General features: G+C 38.2%; 2 protein-coding genes and 1 long non-coding RNA gene across 4 annotated transcripts; 1 reads left to right on the top strand and 2 right to left on the bottom strand.

The window, feature by feature from the left end:
• Positions 1-261: 261 nt before the first annotated feature.
• On the bottom strand, positions 262-1,445 carry LOC126803157 (uncharacterized). The gene is given in 3 exon segments (XM_050530919.1): positions 262-515; positions 1,047-1,103; positions 1,106-1,445. Coding segments are annotated over 3 exon segments (651 nt in total).
• A 12,079-nt stretch (positions 1,446-13,524) lies between these two features.
• LOC126802021 (glycine-rich protein A3-like) lies at positions 13,525-15,563 on the bottom strand. Of its 2 annotated transcripts, XM_050529541.1 has the most exons (3): positions 15,482-15,563; positions 14,588-14,917; positions 13,525-13,965 (listed from the first exon to the last, which is right to left on the bottom strand). In XM_050529541.1, exons 2-3 carry the CDS (start codon positions 14,883-14,885, stop codon positions 13,721-13,723), a joined length of 543 nt encoding a protein of 180 aa, XP_050385498.1. In that variant the 5' UTR covers positions 14,886-14,917; positions 15,482-15,563; the 3' UTR covers positions 13,525-13,720. The 2 variants fall into 2 exon arrangements, with proteins under 2 accessions (XP_050385498.1, XP_050385497.1); XM_050529540.1 differs by lacking the exon at positions 15,482-15,563 and having other exon boundaries at positions 14,588-15,474.
• A 7,052-nt stretch (positions 15,564-22,615) lies between these two features.
• On the top strand, positions 22,616-23,475 carry LOC126802995 (uncharacterized). Its single transcript, XR_007673038.1, has 2 exons — positions 22,616-22,868; positions 23,046-23,475. It is a non-coding gene; the product is annotated as an uncharacterized LOC126802995 (long non-coding RNA).
• Positions 23,476-24,427: the final 952 nt, after the last annotated feature.

Below are 24,427 nucleotides of genomic sequence, written 5' to 3' on the forward strand. Positions count from 1 at the left end.
AGAACAATCTTGCCATTGGTGCTTGAACCCTATGTCTAAGCTCGTTCTACTATCAAACAAGAAGGTTAAAAGGAAAAACTTTCATAACAATTGAGGAACAGGTAACATATTATTTACATCGTGGGTACACTAAGAACTAGAAATGTAACAATTATCATGCAAGTTTTTGTAAAAACTGGAAAATAATCACAGGATCCTGATGAGACTGACAATAGAATTGTCAATTGTAGTGTAAGAGAATCAATTAGGTAACATCAGCTCTCACTTCCATTTCTTGAACTTTCCACCATGACGCTTTCCATATTTCCCATGCTTGAACTTCCCGTGCTTAAATTTACCTCCATGACGTTTTCCGAATTTTCCACGACCAAATCCATGGGAACCCCCAGAACCAAAGCCCTGGGAACCTCTTCCATGGCTACTACCGTGCACAAGATGGTGAACCCCATAACCTGCAGCGGCCGCGGCAGCACCACCGGCTAACATAGCTCCCATTCCCAAACCGGATCCACGCCCTGCAGTAATTTTTAGTCGGTAGATACTGCAATGAATTTAAGGCACATGACCCATACTCACTGAGGACCTTTTGATTTTGCATGAGTTGTTACACAGTAACATTCTAGAACAATATTCTCAAATTCTTACTGGTGCTTGCTACATACCAAAATAACAGCCTTCTAACTATCTTCTAATCGAATGGCCATCAGCCTTGTTTTTGTTCAGTCGAGTCTTGATTGTCTTCTATGGACCAAAATTAAATGCATATAACTAAAGAGATAATCTCGTCAATATATTCCAAATGACAATACATTGATTTGGAGTGAGTGATCGATATGCTTGTGTTAAGTTTGGTTGCTGGACAACTCTAAGTTTGTTAGCAAGGTTGTCAGCAATTTGATTATAAAGAGGGAAAACTACAACGAATAGTATGTTTTGAGCTATCCATCTGTCACACCAAAATGGAAGACTAACCTGGTTCTAGTCAAACTCTATTCATATATATAACTTCGTATTCTAAAAGACCAACAAGCGAAAGGTTGCATTACCTGATTGATGTGGAGCTGATGGACCTGGATAACCAGCTGGTGGATATCCACTCGGGGCGGATAGCCGGCCGGTGGATATCCTATCGGGGAAGAGTTTCCAGATGGGGGATAGCCGGCTGGTGGATATCCCATAGGGGGAGAATGTTCATATGAGGGATACCCGCTTTGTGTAGGGTACCCGCTTTGAGGAGGGTAGCCGCCTGAGGGAGGATACCCTGCAGGAGGAGGATACCCACCTGAGGGAGGATAACCAGGTGGTGCATATGCCTGTGGCGGATATCCATGTCCTTGATTAGAATTTGATCCAGGCCGCGGCATGTGCCCAGCAGCAAATCCAGCAAGACTTGAGAACAGCCCTCTGTCAGTAGTATCGTCATTGTTGTCCTTTCCACTTCCCATCTTACTAATTGAAATTAATGCCTGCAAAAACCCGTTATTTATGGTAAATAAATGAGACAGATCGAAGCAACAACAAGATGCAGTCACAAAGCAACCCTCAAACAGTTTACACTAATTGGCCAAGAGCACTACTTAGACAAAGTCCAAAGAGAAATAACACATACAATTTTACAGAGAGCTTGCCAGATTGTCCAACATATGCTGGGAATTTATTAAATTTACTAAACCAGGATCATAATTTGTGGACGAGACCTTTTTATCGACATGATTTTTAATAAACAGGTTTACGTACAGTTCATGGCAACAACTGCTGTCCAGAAATTCAAATGTAAATAGCTTGATTCCAAATCAAGCAGCACAACATCAGATATTAAACTTCCAATGGACTACCACCAGGAAAATAATATAAAGTTTCAACTCGCTGAATATGCAAACATAAATGCTAGCACATATCTATGTTGAGGAGAGGAGGATGTTCAAGTTGATGATAGCAAATTAGCATGACTAGATAACATTAGACAAATCTCAATAGACTAGGAACCTGGTGTAACTATAGGCCCTGAATTAAGGATGTTTGGGTAGTAGTGATATATATATACATGAAACAGAGACCACTACAAATCTAAGCACAACCAAAAGAAGCATGGTAGAGCACATTAAGTGATCAACACGACAAACATGGATGAAGCAAAATGAAACTACCGAATATTTTCTTAGAAGATATTTCATATAATAAAGAACCTAAACGGACATATGATATGATCGGGCTCATGTGTATGACAAAGGACAAAACGATAATAATGATCAGCAATTGGCCCTTTGTCTTTCTAATTCTTTGTTCCATACATGCATGAAAGTGATTTTGGAGCAGTGGCTCAGGTGAAGAACTGAAGATTGATTTTGAGGAATGCACTGTTGTTCAGTCAGTCCTCCAAATTCGAATCATTGACTATTAGTGAAGCATATATCTGGAAATTGATGGAATCTGCATTTGGCACAACACTGTCATCTGATGAGGCCGGCAGGATCATAAATGGTCTTCATATAGGAGTGTTTAGTGTAAAGGGTAGTTTGTATATGGGGTTTACCATCCAATTTCCATTTAACTCAGAGGGGAAAATGATTATAAGACCCCTTCTGTGATCATTGATCATGGTTGTCACTGGAGCTAAATATGAAAGCACCTAATCCCTCCATTATTTTTTAAAAAAATCTCTGAGCCAGGCTTCTTGCTAATGAATCTAGAATGTATACAGGACTGCCACCATACTCGATGTCCTATGTGTACCAATATTGAGTCTGCTAATCCCAATTTTGAAAGATGCAATGCAGGAATGAGAATTTAGGCGACTCTTCTGTAACAACTCTAAAATTTCGAGCATAAAAACTCAAATTTCGAAGTCATGTAAACACTAAAACAATCTCAATGAATCGAAATCATTTTAAATGCCACAGCGGATCATTACTGAGTTCACAATATAACTCAGACAAACCAATTATTACAAACCAAATTTATAATTCAACGTTACATCAAATGGAAATGTCATAGTCCTCACAAATTCTCACAAAAATCCACAAATAAATCCTCACCACAAGCTGGAAATAATAACTTCAAATCCTCTGAGCGGTCCGTCACTTTCCGCTAATCCACACCTGCGGAGTTATCCCCTACACCATCGTATTGGTGCACCGGGATTGTAAACACAAACCCGGTAAGCTTTACAGCTCGTATGAGTAAAATATAAATAAAACTCGTATGTCACCATATACAAAAATCCACAAAAACATCAATTATAAATGCACTCATGAGTCAATGGACGGCCCATCTGGTTGTCCATAAATAATAAAATGAAAGTGCTCATGAGAAATTGGGCAACCCCTCTGTTTACCCAATGCATTGATAACACGGGTACTCATGAGCGCCGGTACACCTCCGTTACCCCTCATGTAGTACACCGCCGATATTGGGCAACCTCCTGCCACCCAACGTCCAAAAATATGAGTACTCATGAGCCGATAACTCATCTGTTACCTCACATGCAATACTCCGGCAGACAGACTAGAGCTCTAACTGTATCGTAACTTTCGCCTGGCCAAAGGCTAGGTTCCGACATGCCAAACACGTCCGAAGACTGGTCCGAAGACATAAACACGTCCGAAGACGAAAACTCGTCCGAAGACAAAACGTTTTAATAAACCCCATGTTAAAACCACATACAATAATCATCGCCTCATATTGTACAATTAAATCGACATGCTCAATATATAATCTCATCATCAAAATGACATATATTCACAACGAAATCATGACAGTAAATTATATAGCAAACCATATATATGTATTTATTTACCATTAATACGAATATATTTATTCCACTATATTAAATACATGTCATATTTCACTCGTTAAACTTTGCATAATCTTGAATCACCGCAAGGGTAGATTCGTAATTAAGTGAGATTTTACTCACCTTATTAACTCGAGCGTAATTCCACAATTTCTGAAGGTAATTCATTTCCTTGATTTATCGATCACCTTGAAAATATAAGAAAATAATTTAGAATCGTTTCGTAAACCTTAAATGCCGAAACAGTAATAATAAGTTACTGTTAAGCAATTTCTGGTTTTACGATATTACTGTTCACGTTTTTACTATTCACATATTTATGTACAAATACACATCAATTACGTATTCATGTACATATACATACTGTTTACGTATTTTTGTACGTATGAATACTATTGAAATGTAAATACTGTCTCAGTAAATATTAATTACTGATTTACCCTTCTAAAATTACTTTTTACATTTACTGAATGTAATTTACATTTACATTGACCATATGTAAAATAAATTTACATTTACAATACGTAAATCACTTTTACATTTACCGCACGTAAAAATAAATTACAAATTTACCATTCGGAAACACTGTTCACGCGCCATCTCCGGCAGGCCGCGCGTGGGGCACACGCGCCGAGCCTATGGCCGGCGCGTAGCACGTCACTGCCGCCCCCAAAACCTTCCTCTCCTCCCCCTCTACCTTCCCACGACCTCACACCGCCCCTAGCCTCCTCCATGCTACCACACGCGCCGCCTAAGGCGCCGGCATCTCCTCCAACTTCGATCTCCTCCGATTCTCCATAAAAACTTCCAAAATCAATTCAACAACATCACAACCCATTCAATTGCACAACCCTTACCTCATTCACGTCGTGGGAGCACCGGAGAGTCGCCGGAGTGCTTGGACCAGTCGATCTGGGCTCGGTGACGTGCGGCGAGGCTCCACGACGGTGAGAGACGATGCGTCGACCTCGGGTTCGACTGCGGGGGGCCGCGCGATGCTCGCTGTGCCGACGGTGTGGTTCACGGACGACCGGTGATGGAGATCGTCGGCGAGGGAGTGAGATCGGGGAGGGAGAGAGGAAAAGAGAGAGAGGGAGGCGCGCGGGGTGAAGAGAGAGAGAGAGAGAGAGAGAGAGAGAGAGAGAGAGAGAGAGAGAGAGAGAGAGATAGAGAGTGAGGGGTTTCCAATTTTGGAAACCCTAAACTGATAAAATTCATTTATATACTCGTTTCCAAAATCGGAAACTAACTTCCGACGTTAATAACTTTTACGTCCGACGTCCGATTCGAACACGTGATGTGTCCACGAACTCGTATCGACGAGCTCTACAACTTTCGTGAAGGAAGTTTTCACAATCGAGCGACGAAAATAAAAATCGATTCTCACGTCGCAAAACATAACGTTTTTCTAAATAAACGTTCCGATATCGTTTCCGTTTTCGATTCCGACGTCACAAGGCGGAACAAACACGATTTATAATTTTCACAAACTTTAAAACTTTAGAAATAATCTATTAAATCGTCCCGAAAAATCGAGTTATTACATCTTCACCCAATCTATTAGATTAATTGATCTTTTGATGACTTTCAGTGATTGATTGGCTGCTTAGGTTGATATCGAAACATATTGTACACTAATGTTCCCTGACACTATTTTGCATGGAGAGGCAAACTTATCCTTGATTGTGTTTTTCATATTCCCACGTGTCCTTACAACCTCATCACATTTTTTTCCCTCTATTTTTGCAATTAAACTATAACTAATAAGATGGCAATTCAAAACCTGGTAGAGTTATTTTGCAGCGCGCTGAGGTAAAAACTGTGGAATGTGCCAGCAAATGGCAGGTTCAAGGTTTGATACTGATGTAATGGGGGATTCTTGAGGAGTTGAGGTACAATTGCAGAGTTTGGCTGAAGAAGTTATCATCCTTGGAATTGTTCTATTTGTTCAATGCTTAAAGGGCCTATGATCTCCTGAAGGGCTTAAAAATCACTAGAGATTTTGATTTGAGGATTGGTGAAGTTTAGATTGACTAGGCTATTTTCAATGCTTCTGCTGTTACACTAGGCTAACTCAAAATATATCAAAAGGTTTGTTCACCAGATACACAACCACTCCATCGAAAAACACTATTTTACACCTTAAAATTGAAGCATTTGCATAAAGTACACACACTACGGAATTAATCAAAATATCGACATCATCTTCAAACTTGCCATAGAATATTAAACTTGTTTATCTTACGACTTAAGCAGATGATAATTTCTAGATCATTAAGTAACTTGAAGATGATTGTTTTGAATGAGAACATAGTCCCATGTTTATGAAACAGAAAGCTTCGGCAAATATTGAACCAAAATATATTATCCATTCAAATGATTCAATCAACAACAAAGAAATGAAAACAATGTAAACCCACGAATCGAAAAAGAAAAAGAAACTCTTTTACGGTCGAATTGATAATCGATCATTGTCACATATTACATGATCAACCCATATTTATATATAGAAATCATAATGGAAAACCAAATGGAAATGCGGTTAACAACATGCTCTCAATGCTCGTTGTAATCTATAGTTTTTCACAACATGCAGACAATATACGTTGTAGAAAGTTGGTTACTACAACATGCGTTATTTGTGTGTTGTTAATATGGTTATCAACAACTTACATTGCATGATGTTGTCTGCAAGTTGTCAATGGAGCTATCAACAAGTAGAAATGCAGCGCGTTGTTAGATATATTTATATTCACAACATACAAAGTTGAACGTTTGAGATAAACAATTAGAAAAAAAACAGAGAGGGCAATTGTGGGGGTACAAAATTAAAACGAGTACAATAATTCCTCATTTTTCAGTCCCTCCCTCCTCATCTGAGTCATCTATCTCGTTCTCTCTCTCAAAAAGTTTCATCGTCTCTGCCTCTTTCAAATCTCACAAACCCTTGACGTCGGCGCTAGCTCCTCCACTCGCTACGACCTCATCTACGCAATCACCTACACCTCCTTCCCCATCACCACCGGCATTAGGACCTTGCAAGTTCATTCGACGAAGCCTTCGGTCACGACGCCGCCGTTGTTCAACTCAATTCATCTTCTATATCGCAGCGGCTCAAAAAAAGGTAATGATTCGTGACTGAACTTAACTTCTCAATCGATCCGTAGCTTTTAAAATTTGAATCTACTCAAAGCTTTCTATCTATGGCGACGGGGCAACTGGATTTTGATTTACAGTAAGTACTGTTGGAAGAACGTCCTCTCTCCGTTGAGCAAGTCTTCCTCAGCGTCCACCAACTCCGGCGCCGGAGACTGGTCATCAATGTTGATAAATTGGTCTATGCTCCAGTCAGTACTGATGCTGTGTAATTCAAGGTGTCTTTTATCTCTATTTTTATCTCTATATGTGAATTACTTATACCGAAGCTGTGTAATTTTGTTAAATTGAATTTTAGTTCTGAATTGGAAGTGTGGAGTGTAAAATGGTTGATTAGGTGACATTGAATATGTTATTTAGAATTTTAGATAGGAATTGAAGGCTCGATTGTGAGATTAAGGTTCTCTAAAACTTGACATTGGTTGTTTGAACAAATCTAATGTACAAATGAAGTCAAAATTGGCTTGTAACGTAGACTTTAGAGTTATAAGAGTTGAACCTGAGGGGGATTATTGATTGTTATGATAGCTAGATGTTACTGATGCTTGCTCTATATATGCATTACTGATTTTTCATTGATATGATTGATACTAAATGGTTGGAGCACACATATGAAGACTAATTAACCTAACTATTGCAGAAGGGAACTCTCTACTATGAAGTTATGATGAACTGATACCATAATAGGAACAAATGGAAGTTGTCATGGAGTTTAAGGGAAGTAATTTGAAGGGATTCGACTTTATTGTTGCTTGAAGGGTATGAGGATATAGGCATGGAGGAGCTACCTCAGACAATCTAGGTATTTATATTATCAATTTGCTTGCATTATAGTTTAGGTAATAGTTTATGTTCAGTCTGTTGTAATGTAACTGAGTAGTACTTTATTTTTTGGATAAGGACTTATGATTTGAAAATGTGGAAACATGCTCTTGGACAGAGTCAGATTCATATGCATTATTGTTGCAAGAAATTAATTGCTAAATTTGAAAGGAGACAGTCTCTTTGAAAGAGCGTAAGAGATTATGATGTGATTGATGCCTACCTATTGTTGATGCTATTTGTTTAGTATTAGAGCTAAATAGTGTATTTTAGGTATGTAAATAGTGTATTTATATCTAAATTGGTCTGTTAGATTTTGAGGCTTGATTAGTTGTTCACTTTATTGATTTCAGGGACTCGAATGATACCTTCAATCACCAATCAATCGAACTGAGAAACATTGTCTCTCTAGTGTTCTCTTAGGCAATTTATTGCTGGGATTTAGTAATAGTAAGCATATCATCCTTGTCTCCATTAGATGTTACTCCACATATTAATCAATTTAATAACCTAAAAGGCTGAAACACTGATGATTGATGTTAGTTTCCTGGTTGTTGAATAATGCTTTCATGATTTTGATACCTATCATACATGCACAACTTTGAGGTATTATGCACTTGTTGCCAAATTAGCTGCTGGTATTCTAGAAGTTACTGGAAAAATTGCAGAAGTTAAAGAACTTGAAGCTACTGTATTGAGTCAATCGCAGAGGCATTAAGTTATTTCGTTAGTAATTAAAATAGCATGTACACCTCTTTTCTATTTGCCTCTCTATTTCTTCATTAATGCACTAACCTAATCAGAAATCTTCCAACTCATGTTTTTTATTTATTTATATTTTTTCAATTTCTTCCAGTCAATTGTTCATCTTCAACATCTTGTCTAATGCAAGATCATAATCAACCCTGGTTTTAATTGTGCTATCAATCACTAGCTATTTGTATTTTAATTGAGTAATATTGTTGATCTTTCTCATTTTAGTTGTTGTAAGCGTACTTATGTTTCTTCATAAATGATGTATGAAAACTCATGAGACATTTAATTATATATTTTCGTTTAAAGTGTGTACTCATATTGTGATGTAATTGTGGTTAAGTCATGGTGAAGTATGTAAGAGTTAAAGGAAATAATAGCCCAGAAAATTGGGTGTCAATTGTGTATATGGTGAAATGCTATAACAACATATTTAGTAATATAACAATATGCATAGCGTGTTCTCAAAAGCTTACAACAACGTACAAAGTTTGTTGTTAAAATTTACAACATGCAAAATGCATGTTGTTCAAAATTTACAACATGCAATGTGTGCGGTTAAAAAGTACAACGCGCAAAATGCATGTTGAAAACTTACTACAACATGCAATGTGTTGTTAAAAGGCACAACGTGCACCCTGTTTGTTGTTGAACAATTACGACAACAAACAATCTATATTGTTAAAATAATACAACAACGTGTAAGTTGCGTTGTTCAAAGTTTTAGACTTTTAACGACTTTGACATCTATAACACGCGCCGAGTGTTGTTAATTACTTTTGACAAAATATAATACACGTTGTTAAATCTATTTTGTGGTGTAGTGATATGATGATCCACTGCATTCAACAACAAAGAAGACGATAAAACAATGAAACAAACAAGAAGAGAGTCATGCATTCACAAACCCAGAAGAGAATTGTTAACAGCAATTAAACATCACCGAGATAACCAAAAGGAATGAATAGAGAGAAAGATAGAGATTTCGCACTAAAATGATGTCTGAGTTTTTGGTTGGATCACCAAATAGATGTTGCCGTCTGCTGCGTGACAAATTTCAGGAGGGAAGTGTGTATTGTTTTATTGTTAATATTTGCATGTGCAGGCGGCAGGCTGTTTGTATCCTTTAATAGAACGCGTTAAGAAACAGTTTCTTATTTTAGCTGAAAAAGTTTTTTCTTTTAATCAAAGAAAGAATTGAAAAACATTAAATAAGTGGGGTTGTTGAAAATGGGAAGGAAAGATGCAAATAATAATAATAATAATAGGTTTACAAATATCTAATAATAGATATACTCTTAGTTCCCTTGAAACACATCGACGCGATTAAGTGCACACATTTTTAAGAGGTAATGATCTATGTAACTTTGCATGTCTCATGAGCAACTGTGTATATTGTATGAATGGATGCTATATGGTTCCTATATGTGCAAAAATCAATCTGAAATCGGAGTTGTCTTTAAAATGTGATGGACTGATGGACTGAAAATATAGGTAGCTGTTATTATCTAGTGATAGTTAGAGGGGATCCTGAATTCTCTTGGGTGTGTAGATACTCACTTTGTTCAAGTTGAAATATGGGAGCAGAATATGGTCTGCGTCTCTGAGAGCGCTTTAGATTTTGTCTAATCAAATACAGTAAATTTGGAGAATCGTATGGAAAGGAAGAAAGCAAAGGTTAGCAAAAAACATGAATGACAGAGTAGTGGACCTGCGTTTAATCAGATGATGGCCAAGTATGTGTGTTATATGCAGTGTTTTTATCTTCTCTATCTCATTAGATAACTTCGGATTCATATTCGGAAATGAAATGTGGGATGCAATTCAGTGGTCTATGAAAATACAAAATAGAATAAGAACAAGAACAACGGAATATGTAGAAGAATTTCATTTTTCTATTGAACACTTCATATTACAATGATTACACCTTAATCAATAATAATACTATTGTCAAAAGTAAAATACTTCTTACTTAATAGTCACAATTAAGTATGAAACAATCTCACTAAGATCGTTGCTTCAAGTGTTGATACAACCTCACTAAGATCGTTGTAGTCACATGGATGATCAACCTCACTAAGAACATTGATGTTGCCACTAAGGTTTTCAATGGAGTCATAAAGATCTCCTAGCACTAATCTTTTCTTTGGTGTGAATTTATTCTCTTTGTCTTCACCCCTTTTGTCTTGCGTCAAGCCACTGGATATATATCCACCAATTCCCTTGACGTCAATCTCTTCTATAAGGATAGAAATCATCCTTAACAACCTTCCTAAAAAGGCTCTAACTAGTAAGTAAGGAAAATTCCCACTAATCTACAATCCTTTTCTATATCAATCTCTTGTTCAAATATTTTATCACTTTAACTGAAAGTATATTTGAGAATACCCTCCCAAATATAACTAAAACTAGCCGTAAGGAATTCCAATCAACAAAAGAGAGACCCACCTTTTTTGGCAATACCTCGGTGGCATAAAGATCTCCTAGCCACACAAGGAAACGTCTTTAATTATCTTGATGTGAGATCACCTCTTTCTCCTTCTGCAATATTGATCTTTATCAACTTCATGGACGACCAATATACCTTCAGTCAATGTTTCACAACCGTAATTTAAGTGAAACATATCAAAGCTCAATGGTCTAGTCGTATAAAAAAAACTCAATGGTCTAGACTGCATTGACACCATGGATAAAGTTAGCTTGATTGCTAAAAGTCTCGGGGTTATCTAGCCTATGTTTGACGAAAACATCCAACTGCCAAGCCCGTCCTACTGAAGAAGGCGTGTTAGAAACTGTTTCTCTTCTCTCTTTTTTTTTGGCTGAAGAACTTTTTTTTTTAAATCAAAGAATGGACTGAAAATCTTGAAATACAGTAAGTGGAGTTGTTGAAAATGGGAAGGGAAGATGGAAAATAATCTTAGGTGTACAAAATTATGGAAAATTCTAGCCTACGCTGCTGTATGTTATGCAGCAGCCTCATCCTCCACATATTATCACACACACACACCCCATGTGCATGTTATGACATCCAATCTATACCACACATCAGTGTATGTATAACATACACTGCTGCACAGCAAATGATAAGCTTGGAGGCACTCTTACGTGGACCCTAACCCGATCAGCTCACGAAAATTCACTAAAAGTGTACAAATTTATATGACATAATTGTCTTTGCTACCTTAAAATTAGTGTCAATTTGTTACCCTAATTTTTATATTGCCGTAATCCACATTTTATAACTTGCCAATACAACTCGCCCTAAGTTAGTTGCAGGTGCGGAAATTCGCAAGTAGATTTTTCACTGACTTCATTAGATTGGAGTGTGAATGAAATTTTTTTCAATCAATAACGAACTTAATTTAGTAATGGTTTCATTCTTTAAGGGTTGGCCTGAGTGATTCGGGCGAAGGATGTCGGAAGTGGGGTGCTTGGGATTACGATGCTGCTACGGTTGTTGTTTTTGTTGTCCTTCTAACATGTGATCCGGGTGAATTTATAGCTGTACTTTTTGTGAGCGCTTTGGTTACTGCACGTTGTGGTGTGATTCATCTGTAAGTCATGCAAGAGTGGATCCTTAGTGCCACATTATCAACATACTTTTTCCCATGGCCTCCTGTCACTACCTGTTGACCTCTTCCTCTTTACTTTAATTGTTATATGATGTAACCACGTTCTTACTTGTTCACAACACAATCCGTGTAGAGCCTAATTTAATTAACCACGGCGTGATTTTAATTGAAGTCCAAATTTACCGTTACAAGATTGATCAAAGCCCAATTTGGATGCGATGTGATTTGTCGTAGCCCAAATTGGCCGTGAGATGATTTTCGTAGCCTAATTTGGTAGCATCCTAACACATTTCAATATTTGTTCATACTCGTTTCATGTTGAGATTGTAATATTTTAACCATACTCGAGATAATTCAACCCTAATGTGATTTATTCCATCGAAGTTGTGGCCACAACGGGATTCACCTCGATGAGATTCTTTTTAGAAATAACACTCGCCAAGTTGTTTTAGGTCACAACATGTTTCACCCCAATGAGATTCTCTTTAGAACTAACTCTCGCGAAGTTGTTTTTTCGTCAAAGGTCACAACATGTTTCACCCTGATGATATTCTATTTAGAACGAACGCTCGTCAAGTTGTTTTTTCCTCAAAGGTCACAACATGATTCACCCTGATGGGATTCTCATTGAGATAATTCTCGCCAAGTTGTTTTCTCCTCGAAGTGACGCCTTTTCTCTCAACAAACCCATTTCTATATTTGTCCAGAATAATGGTTTTCCCCACAGTAGCAAATTAGCTAATAAGCCAATTCATAAGGGTAGCCTAAGGGTATGTCATAATCGCTACAAGCTTCATGATGAAACAGTTTGACACAAGACTTTCTCTAAGATATAGTGGTTTCTCATGAAAATGAGTAAGGTGTCTCATACGGGCAACATACGGCAACCTCTGGAATGGAGATGAATGGGTGCCATATGTAAGAAACCATATGCAAGAATCAGTCAGAGATTGGAGTTTGAATGTGATGGACCATATATATTGTTGTTTGGTATATACAGTGATAGACCGATAGGTAGAGCGGATCTCGAGTTCTCTTTTCAAGTTGAAATATGGCAGGGTCTCTGAGAGGAGAGCTTTGGAGTTTGGACTTTGTTTAATTAGATGATGTACAAGTACATGTGCTACTTATGCTATTTTTTTTATCTACTGGTATCATATTAGATAACTTCAAAACGGAAATAAATTGTGCTATGCAATTAAGCTAGACCACTATGTTTCTCAACCGTATTTGAAGTGAAACATACTGGCTTAAGGTCTAACTCTTAAGGTATCAAGCTCAATGGTCTTGACTGCATTGGCAGTTTGGCACCCTGAAGAAGTGTAGCTTGTTGGCTAAAAATCTCAGGGCAACAAAAATATCCAACTGCCAAGCCAGTCTTACTGGTAATGATAGCCAAGTAATAAGCACAAGTACGAAAGAAAAAACTTGCAAAGGAAGATAAAAAGATAGGAGTTACCTATGCAAACAGTCGCAGAAAGAACTCGGACATACTAACATCATAAGCAAACAAACTACTCCAGTATGCAATACCAAACTCAAAAACACTATTCATCTGAAGCAATTGTGAGAAAGGCAATTGTAATATGACATCTCTTACAAAGCCACATTTAGATCTTATATATTACTTCCATTTCTTGAACTTGCCTCCAAATCCAAAGCGCTTGCCAAATTTCCCATGGCCAAACCCATGCTTGCCATGCTTGAATTTCCCATGACCATACCCATGTTTGCCATGCTTGAACTTCCCGTGACCATAGCCATGGTAACCCCCATGGTGACTCCCGTGCACAAGATGGTGAGCCCCGTAAGCCGCAGCAGCAGCAGCAGCACCCCCAGCTAGCATACCTCCCATGTTAGGTCCATGCCCTGTTACATTATCTTGTCAGCAAAAGCTTGCAGTAAAGCACTGACATGTAGCACACCACTCTACTAAAAACCTTTTGATTTTATACAGCTTATAGTATGATACAGATTCTAGAGTGATAATAGAGACATTTTGCAGGCATGCCCCTTTTAAAGAGCAATGACATTTAGGTGAAGAATAATAAATTTCTGAAAGTTTAACCAATGCTGGTGATATCAAATCAAGTGAATGGTATATGCACTTTTACTACTCTACCAACAACCTAAATTCACATGTTCAATGGTGAAATGCAACTTTCAGTAGTCCTACTTTTGAATGTCCCAACACTAAGCAAGTTTCAGATAGTCAATTTCTTCTTATTTGACGAGCACAACAAAGTAATACTAGACAACACAATCCTCCGCCCTTGTAATGTATACATGCCACAATGTAATCAATGAAAAAATTATCAGACTTCACTAACGGCACAACCTTAACAAACACACAATCCTCTGGTCCTTGCAATGTATAAACACATCGATGCAATCAATGAAAAGAATATCAGACTTTACTAACGGCATAACCTAGACTGAACACAACTTGCATATAAAGTTTAAACCAGTAACAGGACAAGAAACTAGTTACCTGTATGATGTGAACCAGGATACCCAGCTGGTGGATATCCACTAGGGCCAGGATAAGCCGATGGCGGGTAACCGCCAGGAGGAGGATATCCAGATGGAGGATAACCACCATGTGGAGGATAGCCACCACCTCCATGAGGAGGGTAGCCGCCTGCAGGGGGGTACCCATATCCTTGTGGGGGATATCCATATCCTTGATGAGGGTATGATCCTCCATGTGAGTATTGTCCGGCAGCATATCCAGCAAGATGTGAAAACAACCCTTTGTCCTTGTCATTTGAATCATCCCTGTTATCCATTGCACCTTTCTTCTTACTTCAGCTTGAAACCACTGTCCACATCAAATTGCAATTCAAAATAGTCAAACCAGAGAAACCAACATAGAAACAGAACACAAAACCCACACACCCTAATCACATCACACCCTGCCTTATTAATTCATCACAATTCAAGCAAAGAACAACACACAATCTTGGAAAAGGTGCAATGGATGAACGGACGATTACACTACACAGAACACTTTTCTCAAATTACAACAGAAATTGCGCAACCATAACTACCAAAATCGAAAACACGTAATAGAAAACTTCATGAAATACAAAGAGAATCGTCTTGGACCAGATTACACTACACAGAACCCTCAAACTTAGCATTGATACTCAAAACAAGAAAACCCATGTTCTAGCAAAGCCTGAGTTTGATGTGCATGAAAAGACAAAGCCGGCTGCAACCAATCATCCGGTTCAGTCTACATAGAAAGCTAAACAAAAAAACCCAAAAACCCACAAAGAAAAGTAGTCACTAGAATCAAAGATCACGTTTCAGAAACAAAAGAAGCAAACTGGGATCATAAGAACAAAAAAGTAGAGAGAGAGAGAGAGAGAGATTGGCTCGCCTAAATTGATTGGATGGTACTAACTATTAGTGTTGAGAGAGTTGTTGAAGCAATATTTGTAAAGCTCTCCGCCTCCTTGTTCTCCTATTAATAAAGATTTTCTCTTCGTTTTCGTGTGCTTTTCGGCATTAAAGACACACGTCACACGCAAACGCGTGCCTTCCCCCCCCCCCCCCCCCCCCCCCCCCCTCATTTTCATTGAAATTGTGTAAAAGTTTGGGATAAGATAAAAATTATCTTATACGAAAATCTAAACTAGTCGTGTTACACATGTAATGCATGTGCGACACATTTTCCTCTAAAAGTCTTTTTTTATACCTGAATTGGATAGTGAGAAGTTATTGTATGGGTAGATTATGAGATGGAAGATATATACAATTTATAGTCTTTTTTTCTATTTATTATATTATACTTCATATATTAAAATTTGTTTTAAGTTATGGTTGTTATTTATGTGACAAAGTGAGTTATGGTTCTAAAAGTATAAATTATTTGCATGATTATAATATGATATAGGTATTCATGCATTTGATTGGCAATTTGGCACCCACGTTGTTTTTCGAGTGATTTTATAAGACATTGTAAGTATTGTACATGGTCTATAAAACTAAATTAGAAAAGTCATATCAAAATTCAAAAGATGAATATGATCAACAAAAAAAATTCAAAAGATGAAGGTATAGGACAAATTATTTGCATCTTTCAATTATTTGTCGAAGTTTAATTATCAGACACAACGTTCATGCATTTAATTAGCGACCATGTTATGATATTTTGTTCTTAGTATAGATATAAATTATAAAGAGAACTCACTTTATCAACTAAAATGAGTGTGAAATAACATAAATAGCCTCTTGTTCCGGGAGAATTATTAAATAACCATTGTGTGTGTCTTAGCCTAATAAGTTTCCTGTTAGGAGATAGATTAACATCTCCGTAATAGATTAGGACTCTGAATCATACGAGATTGTGGTTTTATAATGTCTATATATATGTCCTCATATCATTCAATAATACACAATTATTTCATCATGGAATTTAGGCCGATGGTGGCGGCATCCCCTCCTTCACAAGGAGCTTGTGATGCCTCCCGTGTTTTCTAATGCCTCCATGACAATCTATGATGCCCATTGCTCATTTTGCAAAGCTTGTTCTTTTGCTAGATTTTAAGGAAGTCCTTATTTGCTAAGGCTCCAACCGAGAACATTCCATTCTTACAAAGTATTTAAGGTGACATTAGTGGACCCTATCCAACCGAAGGTAGACGTTTTTCGGTATTTTTATGGTATAGGTTAAGAGCATCGACGCATTGGTCACACGTTGCTTTGCTTTCCATAAGGAACGCTGCATTTGCTAAGTTTTTAGCTATGATCATCATACTAAGGGCTCACCACCCTTCCCATCCTCTCAAATCTATTTGATTGGATACTGTTGGAGAGTTCACCTCCACGACTTTGATGATTTCGTTTTGCATATTTACTGGGATCGTCGTTGAACATATTATTCCTCATGTTCATTCATTGCACGATCTAGCAGAGCTCGGACTTGGTTATGGGTACTAACCTACCGATTTTTGCATGGAGATATGTAATGATGTTGCATACAGCGACCTTTATTTGTTTTAGACCCACAACTTGCCAAGAGTTTAGTGCGTACCAGATGGTTACTGCATACGATCCTAACGTTCGTTTCATTAAACGCCTATTTGGTTAAAGTTGTTTATGTGCCTCAATGGGTCTACTTGAAACGATTAAGTATTCTAGTTGGTTATGATTTATGAATCACCAACACTTGCCCGCTATTTTCAATCTACAACCTTCGATCTCTATCCTACGATAGTAGCATACGGTCACTTTGATGAGACATACTTCCCATCGTTAGGGGAGATATGGAATGCTCCCATTCCGGTTTTAACGCCAGGAATTGACGTGGTGTGCCACTATGTCTCATTAAGATCCCACACTACTCAAAGTGAGCAAATGTGCAACGTATTATCTATCTCCAGAAAGTCAAAGATTCGATGCTCAATGACTTTACCGATATTGCAAAAGTGACGAGATCGCACATAAATACTGTGATGTTCCGGTAAGGTTAGAACTCTCAGAATATGAGAGAATTTCATATGACCTGGTCCTAGCACCATTGGCACCATCCCTGATAGTGGGAAGGAAGCCGTTGATGACACCATCGTACGATGTGGTGTTGTCGGCGCCTGTGGTATTGCACCACAAAACAAGGACGGCAAACGCAAAGATGGACTAGTAAGGGTCATAGCTTCGATCTTGGCTCCTACCTAGATGAGGGGGAGACCATTATTCTCTGGAATCAAAACCAGAAAGAAGCGAGGTGCGTAGGCACAAGTATTTCGCCCATCATCAAGAGATATTCTCTAAACATGTGTATCAACTAAGTTTATGTGGGACGCTACAGACTCATTTTTTTGATATTAGAGAAGAATAGAAATCTCACGAATTCATCATATACAGCGCGCACGTGTATTTAATGGATTGATCTCCCATAATTGATGATGTATTCGCTTACGCTCTTATTCCGTTGTAAAGCATCAACGATGAGCAACTTGACCGAAGTGGAAAGAATCAATACAGGCTGAACTAGACCTGTTATGTTGGTCGTTGTTCGTAAGTGTAATGAGAAAGATGAAGTCATGCGATATATACAGGACTTATGGCGCAAAGATTGTCTCATTATCCTACTATTGACTACGATGAGTTATATTCTCTCGTTATAGACATAATTGTTTTCCGCTACTTGATCAGTAGTAGTGTCCATGATAACTGATTTGCAGCATATGATAGTAGTCATAGAATATCTGTAAAGGGATCTTGACGCAGATATGAGAGTGCATGAGGGACTTTAAATGCCTCCAGACCACGGAGAGCTTATACAATCAGATTGCGACGTTCGAGAGAACGTAGTACAGTCGGTTGCAAGAACTTATACCCATATGTGTTCATATGAAAGCTAGTTTTTAATTCTCTATTCCGTCTAAGTAAAGATGATGAAGAGATTCAATGAGCTATAGATTCATATATGTAAGTGTTGTTGGGACACTATTGCTTTCATTATGACGTGATTAACTATGTGCTTATGCATCGTCATTGGACTTGCATTGTTCATTTGACATGGGTTTAGTTCTACAGTTAGTGAACCAACACAAATCATATCCACACCAATGCCGCCAGCAGTTCCAGCAACATCAATGTACGCCTTGATATAGCAGTCAACACTGGTAGCGTAAAGGATACATAAGGTTCCGCTTCGAACCAAAATCAGTCCTTCATTGGTCCATTCCTCCATTCTTTTTGTGAAAGACACATTGAATGTGACAAATCAGAATCTGTCCAGTTTCGTAGGTCAACTTCAACGAGACCTACAAGACAGCTCGCTTGATGAAATATGGTGAAATTGGTACCGTTGAAAAGGTCTATGTGTTTACTTTCCATGGACACCAACCATTTGTTCATAGCTATCATATTGAGTGAGTTATGGCCATTTTAGCAAAATAGGACAGTTCTGTCTGGAAATTTGCAAGTCAGTCAAATTCGACAGAGCACTGTGAACTGCTCCGGTCGAATTAGGTTGTGAACTTTATTTCATTGGAAAGCCACAGGTGTTTACTTTCCCGAACATTTTACGGTTCATTGATACCTATTTTGACAAAGAAGATATGGCCGTTTAAGTGAATGAAGGTCATTTTATCCGAGAATCCGATTTTCATTGCAAACTCTTGTTTTGAGTTGTTATGCAATCTTGTTTCCTAAGATCTAAGTTTGGCTAAGTATAGCATGTATGATCTAAGGATGTGTGGCTAGATTAATTATTAATCATTGGCCCAAGACTACGTTTGAGAAGCATGTAATGAACGTTGTATACGTTGTTCTTTGTACTCCATGATTATGGCACTAATCAAGGGAGTTGTTTCGTAGACTTCATGGGGAGTCTACCTCACATGATGCTATCAAATGTAGACGGTACGTTGTGCTCTTTTTTCCTTTGATCAAGCTTTTGGTTTTATCCAAGAGGTTTTTATTTTGCTTGACAAGGTTTTTACCGAGGCAACGATGTGTGCACCATGCAACCTAGGCATGCGATACAAGAGGGAGTGTTATGGGAGAATTATTATTCTACCATTGTGTGTGTCTTAGCCTAATAGGTTTCCTGTTAGGAGATAAATTAGCATCTCCGTAATAGATTAGGACTCCGAATCCTACGGGATTGTGGTTTTGTAATGCCTATATATAGGCACTCATATCATTCAATAATACACAATTATTTCATCCTGAAACACCTCTGAATATATTTTAATTTTGAACAGATTTTAATAGATGAAGGATATTATAGTAAACTAGAAAATGATAAATGAAAAATCTGAAATCAAAAAATGAAGAAAACTATTAGATAACTCTCATCCCAGTGTCCCACCATCTAGGGGTGGCATTCGGTTCAAACGGTTCATTTTTGAACCAAAACTGAAAACTGAACTGAATCAAAACTTCAATTCGGTTCAGTTTAGTTTTTCAATAGTTAAACCTAAAAACTGAATTGATCAGTTCAGTTCGGTTTTTTCATTTTTTCGGTTTTTTAATCTCTATTAATTTGTAAACATAACTATTACAAAACAAGGATTATATGCTTCTCAGTTTCAAGTTAAATTATGTTTCAAAGTTAAAATGGTAGCACAAACAGGAGTACTAGTAGAGGCTGTTTTCGTCTTCAAAATAGTGTAGGAATACTATGCTACAATGCTCTAAAGCTTATCATGCAAAAATCACAGTAGCAAAAACCAATAAGAGCATGTACAACGAGATGCCATTAATAAGAGCATGCGAGTAGAAGAATTCATATGCTACTGTATAAATATTGATATTGGAATGAGATGACACTAATAAGAGCATGCAAGTAGAAGACTTCATATTCATCATCAACATGATCAAGTTTCTAATTTATTAATTACAGTTTTGAGGCATTAAAACACATATAAAAGGCAACAACTCCAAACTTGTTCCAATGTGGACATATACAAAAAGAAATCTCTACGTGTTTACCCTTATGAGCAATTAACTCACAACTTACAAGTCACTCTACACACAAGTGTTTCCCAATTGTGTGGGGGTCAAGATCATGCACATACACACACTCGAATTTGTGGAACTATTTCTCATTTTCTCATTTATAGAATCAAAGTACAACCTACAAATCTAGCATAGATCGTTACAAGTCTTTCCCCAAAGTCTCATGCTTTGACCTACAAACTATTTGAACATACTAACTAGCATGGAAGTTGACATCCCCAACTTCCCTAGGACAGACGGCATACATGCCTTAACTATATGTGTAGTAGACAGCCCCCACTACTAGGTTTATTAACTGCCAAGACGAGGTGTCATACTTTGGCAAGGCATGCAACTGCTTAAGTAACTTCCCCACAAATTGTGCACCAACTACCCTTGCATAACCTCCCCTCAACATGCGCCAACTGCCCTTGAATAACGGCCTACTAAGTAGCCAAGTAACCTCTCATAAAGCTCTTATAACTCTCTAGGTAACTGCCATTATCTTTGCTCTGCAACTGCTCCTGCTGACGAGGCTAATATCCCCGCCTGGTGAGGCTAATCTGCCTGCACTGCCCTCTGCCACTGCTGCTCCTGGCAAGGCTAATATCCCTGCACGGATATGCATTGCTTTCAGGTCATCCTTGCCTGGGTCTGTGTTGCCTTCGGGGTCTCAGTCTGCTTGCGCTATTGCTGGTGAGGCTAATATGCATGCCTGCTAGCGAGGTTATAAGCTCTGCACGGGTCTGCACTTGTTCTCCGTCTTGTTCCTACGCTCATACTCACTGCTTCAAGCTTCTCACGCATGGACAAGGTGCAAGGTGAAACCATGCCCTACGCGCCCCTGTCTATAGCATTAGCGGGGGTGTAACACAAATCCACCACCATGGCAGACCTCAAACATAGATCCATCTTCCCTTTCCTCTTCAAAGACGCACCCACTCTCATATATTGAAACAAGGTTTCATAAATTGACACCCTACTTGGAAGAAAGATGGGGTTGGTATCCAATTTAACAAGGAGCCAAAAGTGGAAGAAAGATGGCATGGGGTTGATATTAAAATAAACAAGGAGCTAACTTGGGATTTGGGAACTCCATCTTCATCATTCTTCTCTAGTTCTCTTCATTTATGGCTGACATAATTCCATCCGTTGGTGGAAGAACTTGTCTACAAACATAATTTCATCTTCCTATACATGTATTTCTTCCTAATCATAGCAGCCTCAGCCCTCCTCTTCTCGACATCATAATCTTGCTAGGTTACTTGCCATTCGAGGAGATGAAGTCTCAAGTCAGAAGACGAACCCAGAAGAAGACAACAAGAAGGCACGAGACCAAAGGACATTTGAGGAAATAAGATGATTTTTCTGTCCACGTTACCAAACTAATAGAGATTTTAGATGGAAATGAACGGAGTAGATCAATTAGTCGAGAAATTGAGAGTTTAGGAAGTGATTGGTTGAAATTGAAACTCGAAGAAATAAACTGTCGAAACCCTTGAAATACAAGGAGTGACCAGTATTTTGTTTATAAATAAACTGCTTCGCACATGCATTAAATGTGTAATAGGATTAGAATTATTTAATTTAAGAGTTTTTTTTAAGAAGTGACGAATTGTCATACAAGAAAAGAATGTAATGTACGAAACAACATAAATAAAACTTCCACTTCCTTTTCGGAAACGATGATTGTTACGACCCGAATCTTTTACGATTCGTGGCGATAATAGTTTGATCTTTTACTCGGAACGAGAGTCGTACTAAGTGTGACGACTCTAAAAGTTGAATTTTCGATGCGTAAGTTTTTCGGGAAAACCTCTTTCACGAAAGTCGTAGAGCTCGCCGATACGAATTCGTGGACATGCGGCACGCCTAAATTGGAGTTCGTAGAATCAAGAACGTATTTGGGCATTTTTGGAAATAAGTATAAATAGGGGTAAAAATCCTGATTTGTTACGGTGCGATTTGAGCCATCGATTTTGATCGATTAATCTCAGCCATTTGATCTAATGGGCGGGATATATACACGGAGGAAGAGAAAGAAAAAAAAAAGGGGGGGGAACATATCGAGCTGCTCCCCGACGACCCAGAGCATCGCGCGCATCGCCGCGTCGTTCGCCGCCGTCAGGCCGTCTCCGGCCGGCGCACCGAAAGCATCGTGACCGCCTCCTCGTCGCCGTCCTCCCTATGGTCGTGCCTTGACCAATCGCCACCGGAGGAGGGAGAATCGCGGAAAGGAAGCTCAACCTGTTTTGAGTTTCATCGGAGACTTCGCAGCCTTTTCGGCGATTCCAACCACCATTGGATTTCTCCTGGTATTGTTCTTATTCTCCTCTCTGTGCTCTTCCTGTCCATGACTTTAGTTCATCCATTTGATTAAGGTTTGATCGATTTTGTATTTCTGGGTTTTCTTCTGCTCGTATGGTTCCTCGACGTCGGCGACGCTCGTGGCGCGATTTCATTCGTCCTTGTGTTCTGCATCTGAGTTTCAGGTGAATTAGAGGCTGATTTCCAGAGGGGATGGGTAAGAGGAAAAGCTTGGAGATGACTTTGTTATTATGAGTTCGTTAGAGAAAAGCTTTCGGCAAATTGAGGCCTGTAATGAATTAAGGTATCTTGAGGTTTTGGAGTTGATTACCATTCCAGTAATGGTTGTTTGATTAATTTGAAATATATGAGGTTGCGTGTATATGCCTCTTGTGTATGCATGTTTGCTGTACTGGGCTTTGTCGACTTCTTCTCCTACAGTTATCAATTAAGGTATAATTATATCCTTGGAATCAAAGTCGATTTCTCCGGCTTTGTGTATGGAAGTGAATGGTAAACTAGAACTTCTTGGTCAATGTTTCTGTCAATTTGATATTGTGGGTAATTGACAGAAGTTGGACTATTTATATATTGAAAGTTCTGGGTTTCTTTGAAGTAGACTTGACTATTGCAAATTCTAGTAGAGAGCGTAATTCTGTCCAGTTGATTTAATTTGGAGGTTCCAATACATGACAGAAATTTTATATATCAAATTGGTTGATTAAAAGTGCAGTACTTGGTGTTTGGATCTTAAACCTTTGAGTTGTGGGTTAATTAGATTAGTTGTCCATTATTTGATAATTATATGCCATGGTTGTATCAAGTTGAGAAGATGGCAAAAGTACTGTGTTGTTGTTGTGGTTCCTGTACGTGAAGCCATGATCATAAGTTTGATCGTGGAATGTTGTTTTGTATATATCTTGTGCTAGTAATGTGTTGGTAAAGACGTTATGTATTATTGGGTGCACATAGTAAACTTACGGGTGTCCTAATAAGCTTAATTTATAAGTTGGCATTGTATTATGCTGGTTATGAACGGAATTGGTCGATATTGCATTTTGATTAGTGTCTTGTAATTGGAACTAATTATAAAATGGACCAATGGATATATGGTTTGGTTGTGACATGGTTGTGATTGGTCAAGTGTGTGGTTAACGTAAAGAAATATCGATTAGACGATTTGTTTCGTCGTGATTGCATAAATATGTACATAGTATGGTTAGAAAAACCATTTAAAACCAAATTTTAATTGATTAATTAAATTAAGTTAAACTTATAATTAATCAAAGATGAACATAGATTTGAGTTCTCCATAATGAGGGCTACAAGATCATATGTTTGTTTGTGTAATTTGGTTTGTGGGTGAATAAGAAATTGTCACTCAAAGATGGCTACTTAGAATGAGGGAAATGTATTTGTCCCACATTGGAAAAGAGAATTGTTGAAAAAACTTTATATAGAATCCATTGTGTATGGATTGTAAAGTGTGTAAGTCCCCTTATATCCTCTCGCGTACGCGCAGGGGGGTGCAAATCCTAGGTCGCAAGGGAAACTCGTGTATGCCCGT

The sequence above is a fragment of the Argentina anserina genome, chromosome 7 (assembly GCF_933775445.1).
Source record: "Argentina anserina chromosome 7, drPotAnse1.1, whole genome shotgun sequence".
Lineage (NCBI taxonomy): Eukaryota > Viridiplantae > Streptophyta > Magnoliopsida > Rosales > Rosaceae > Argentina > Argentina anserina.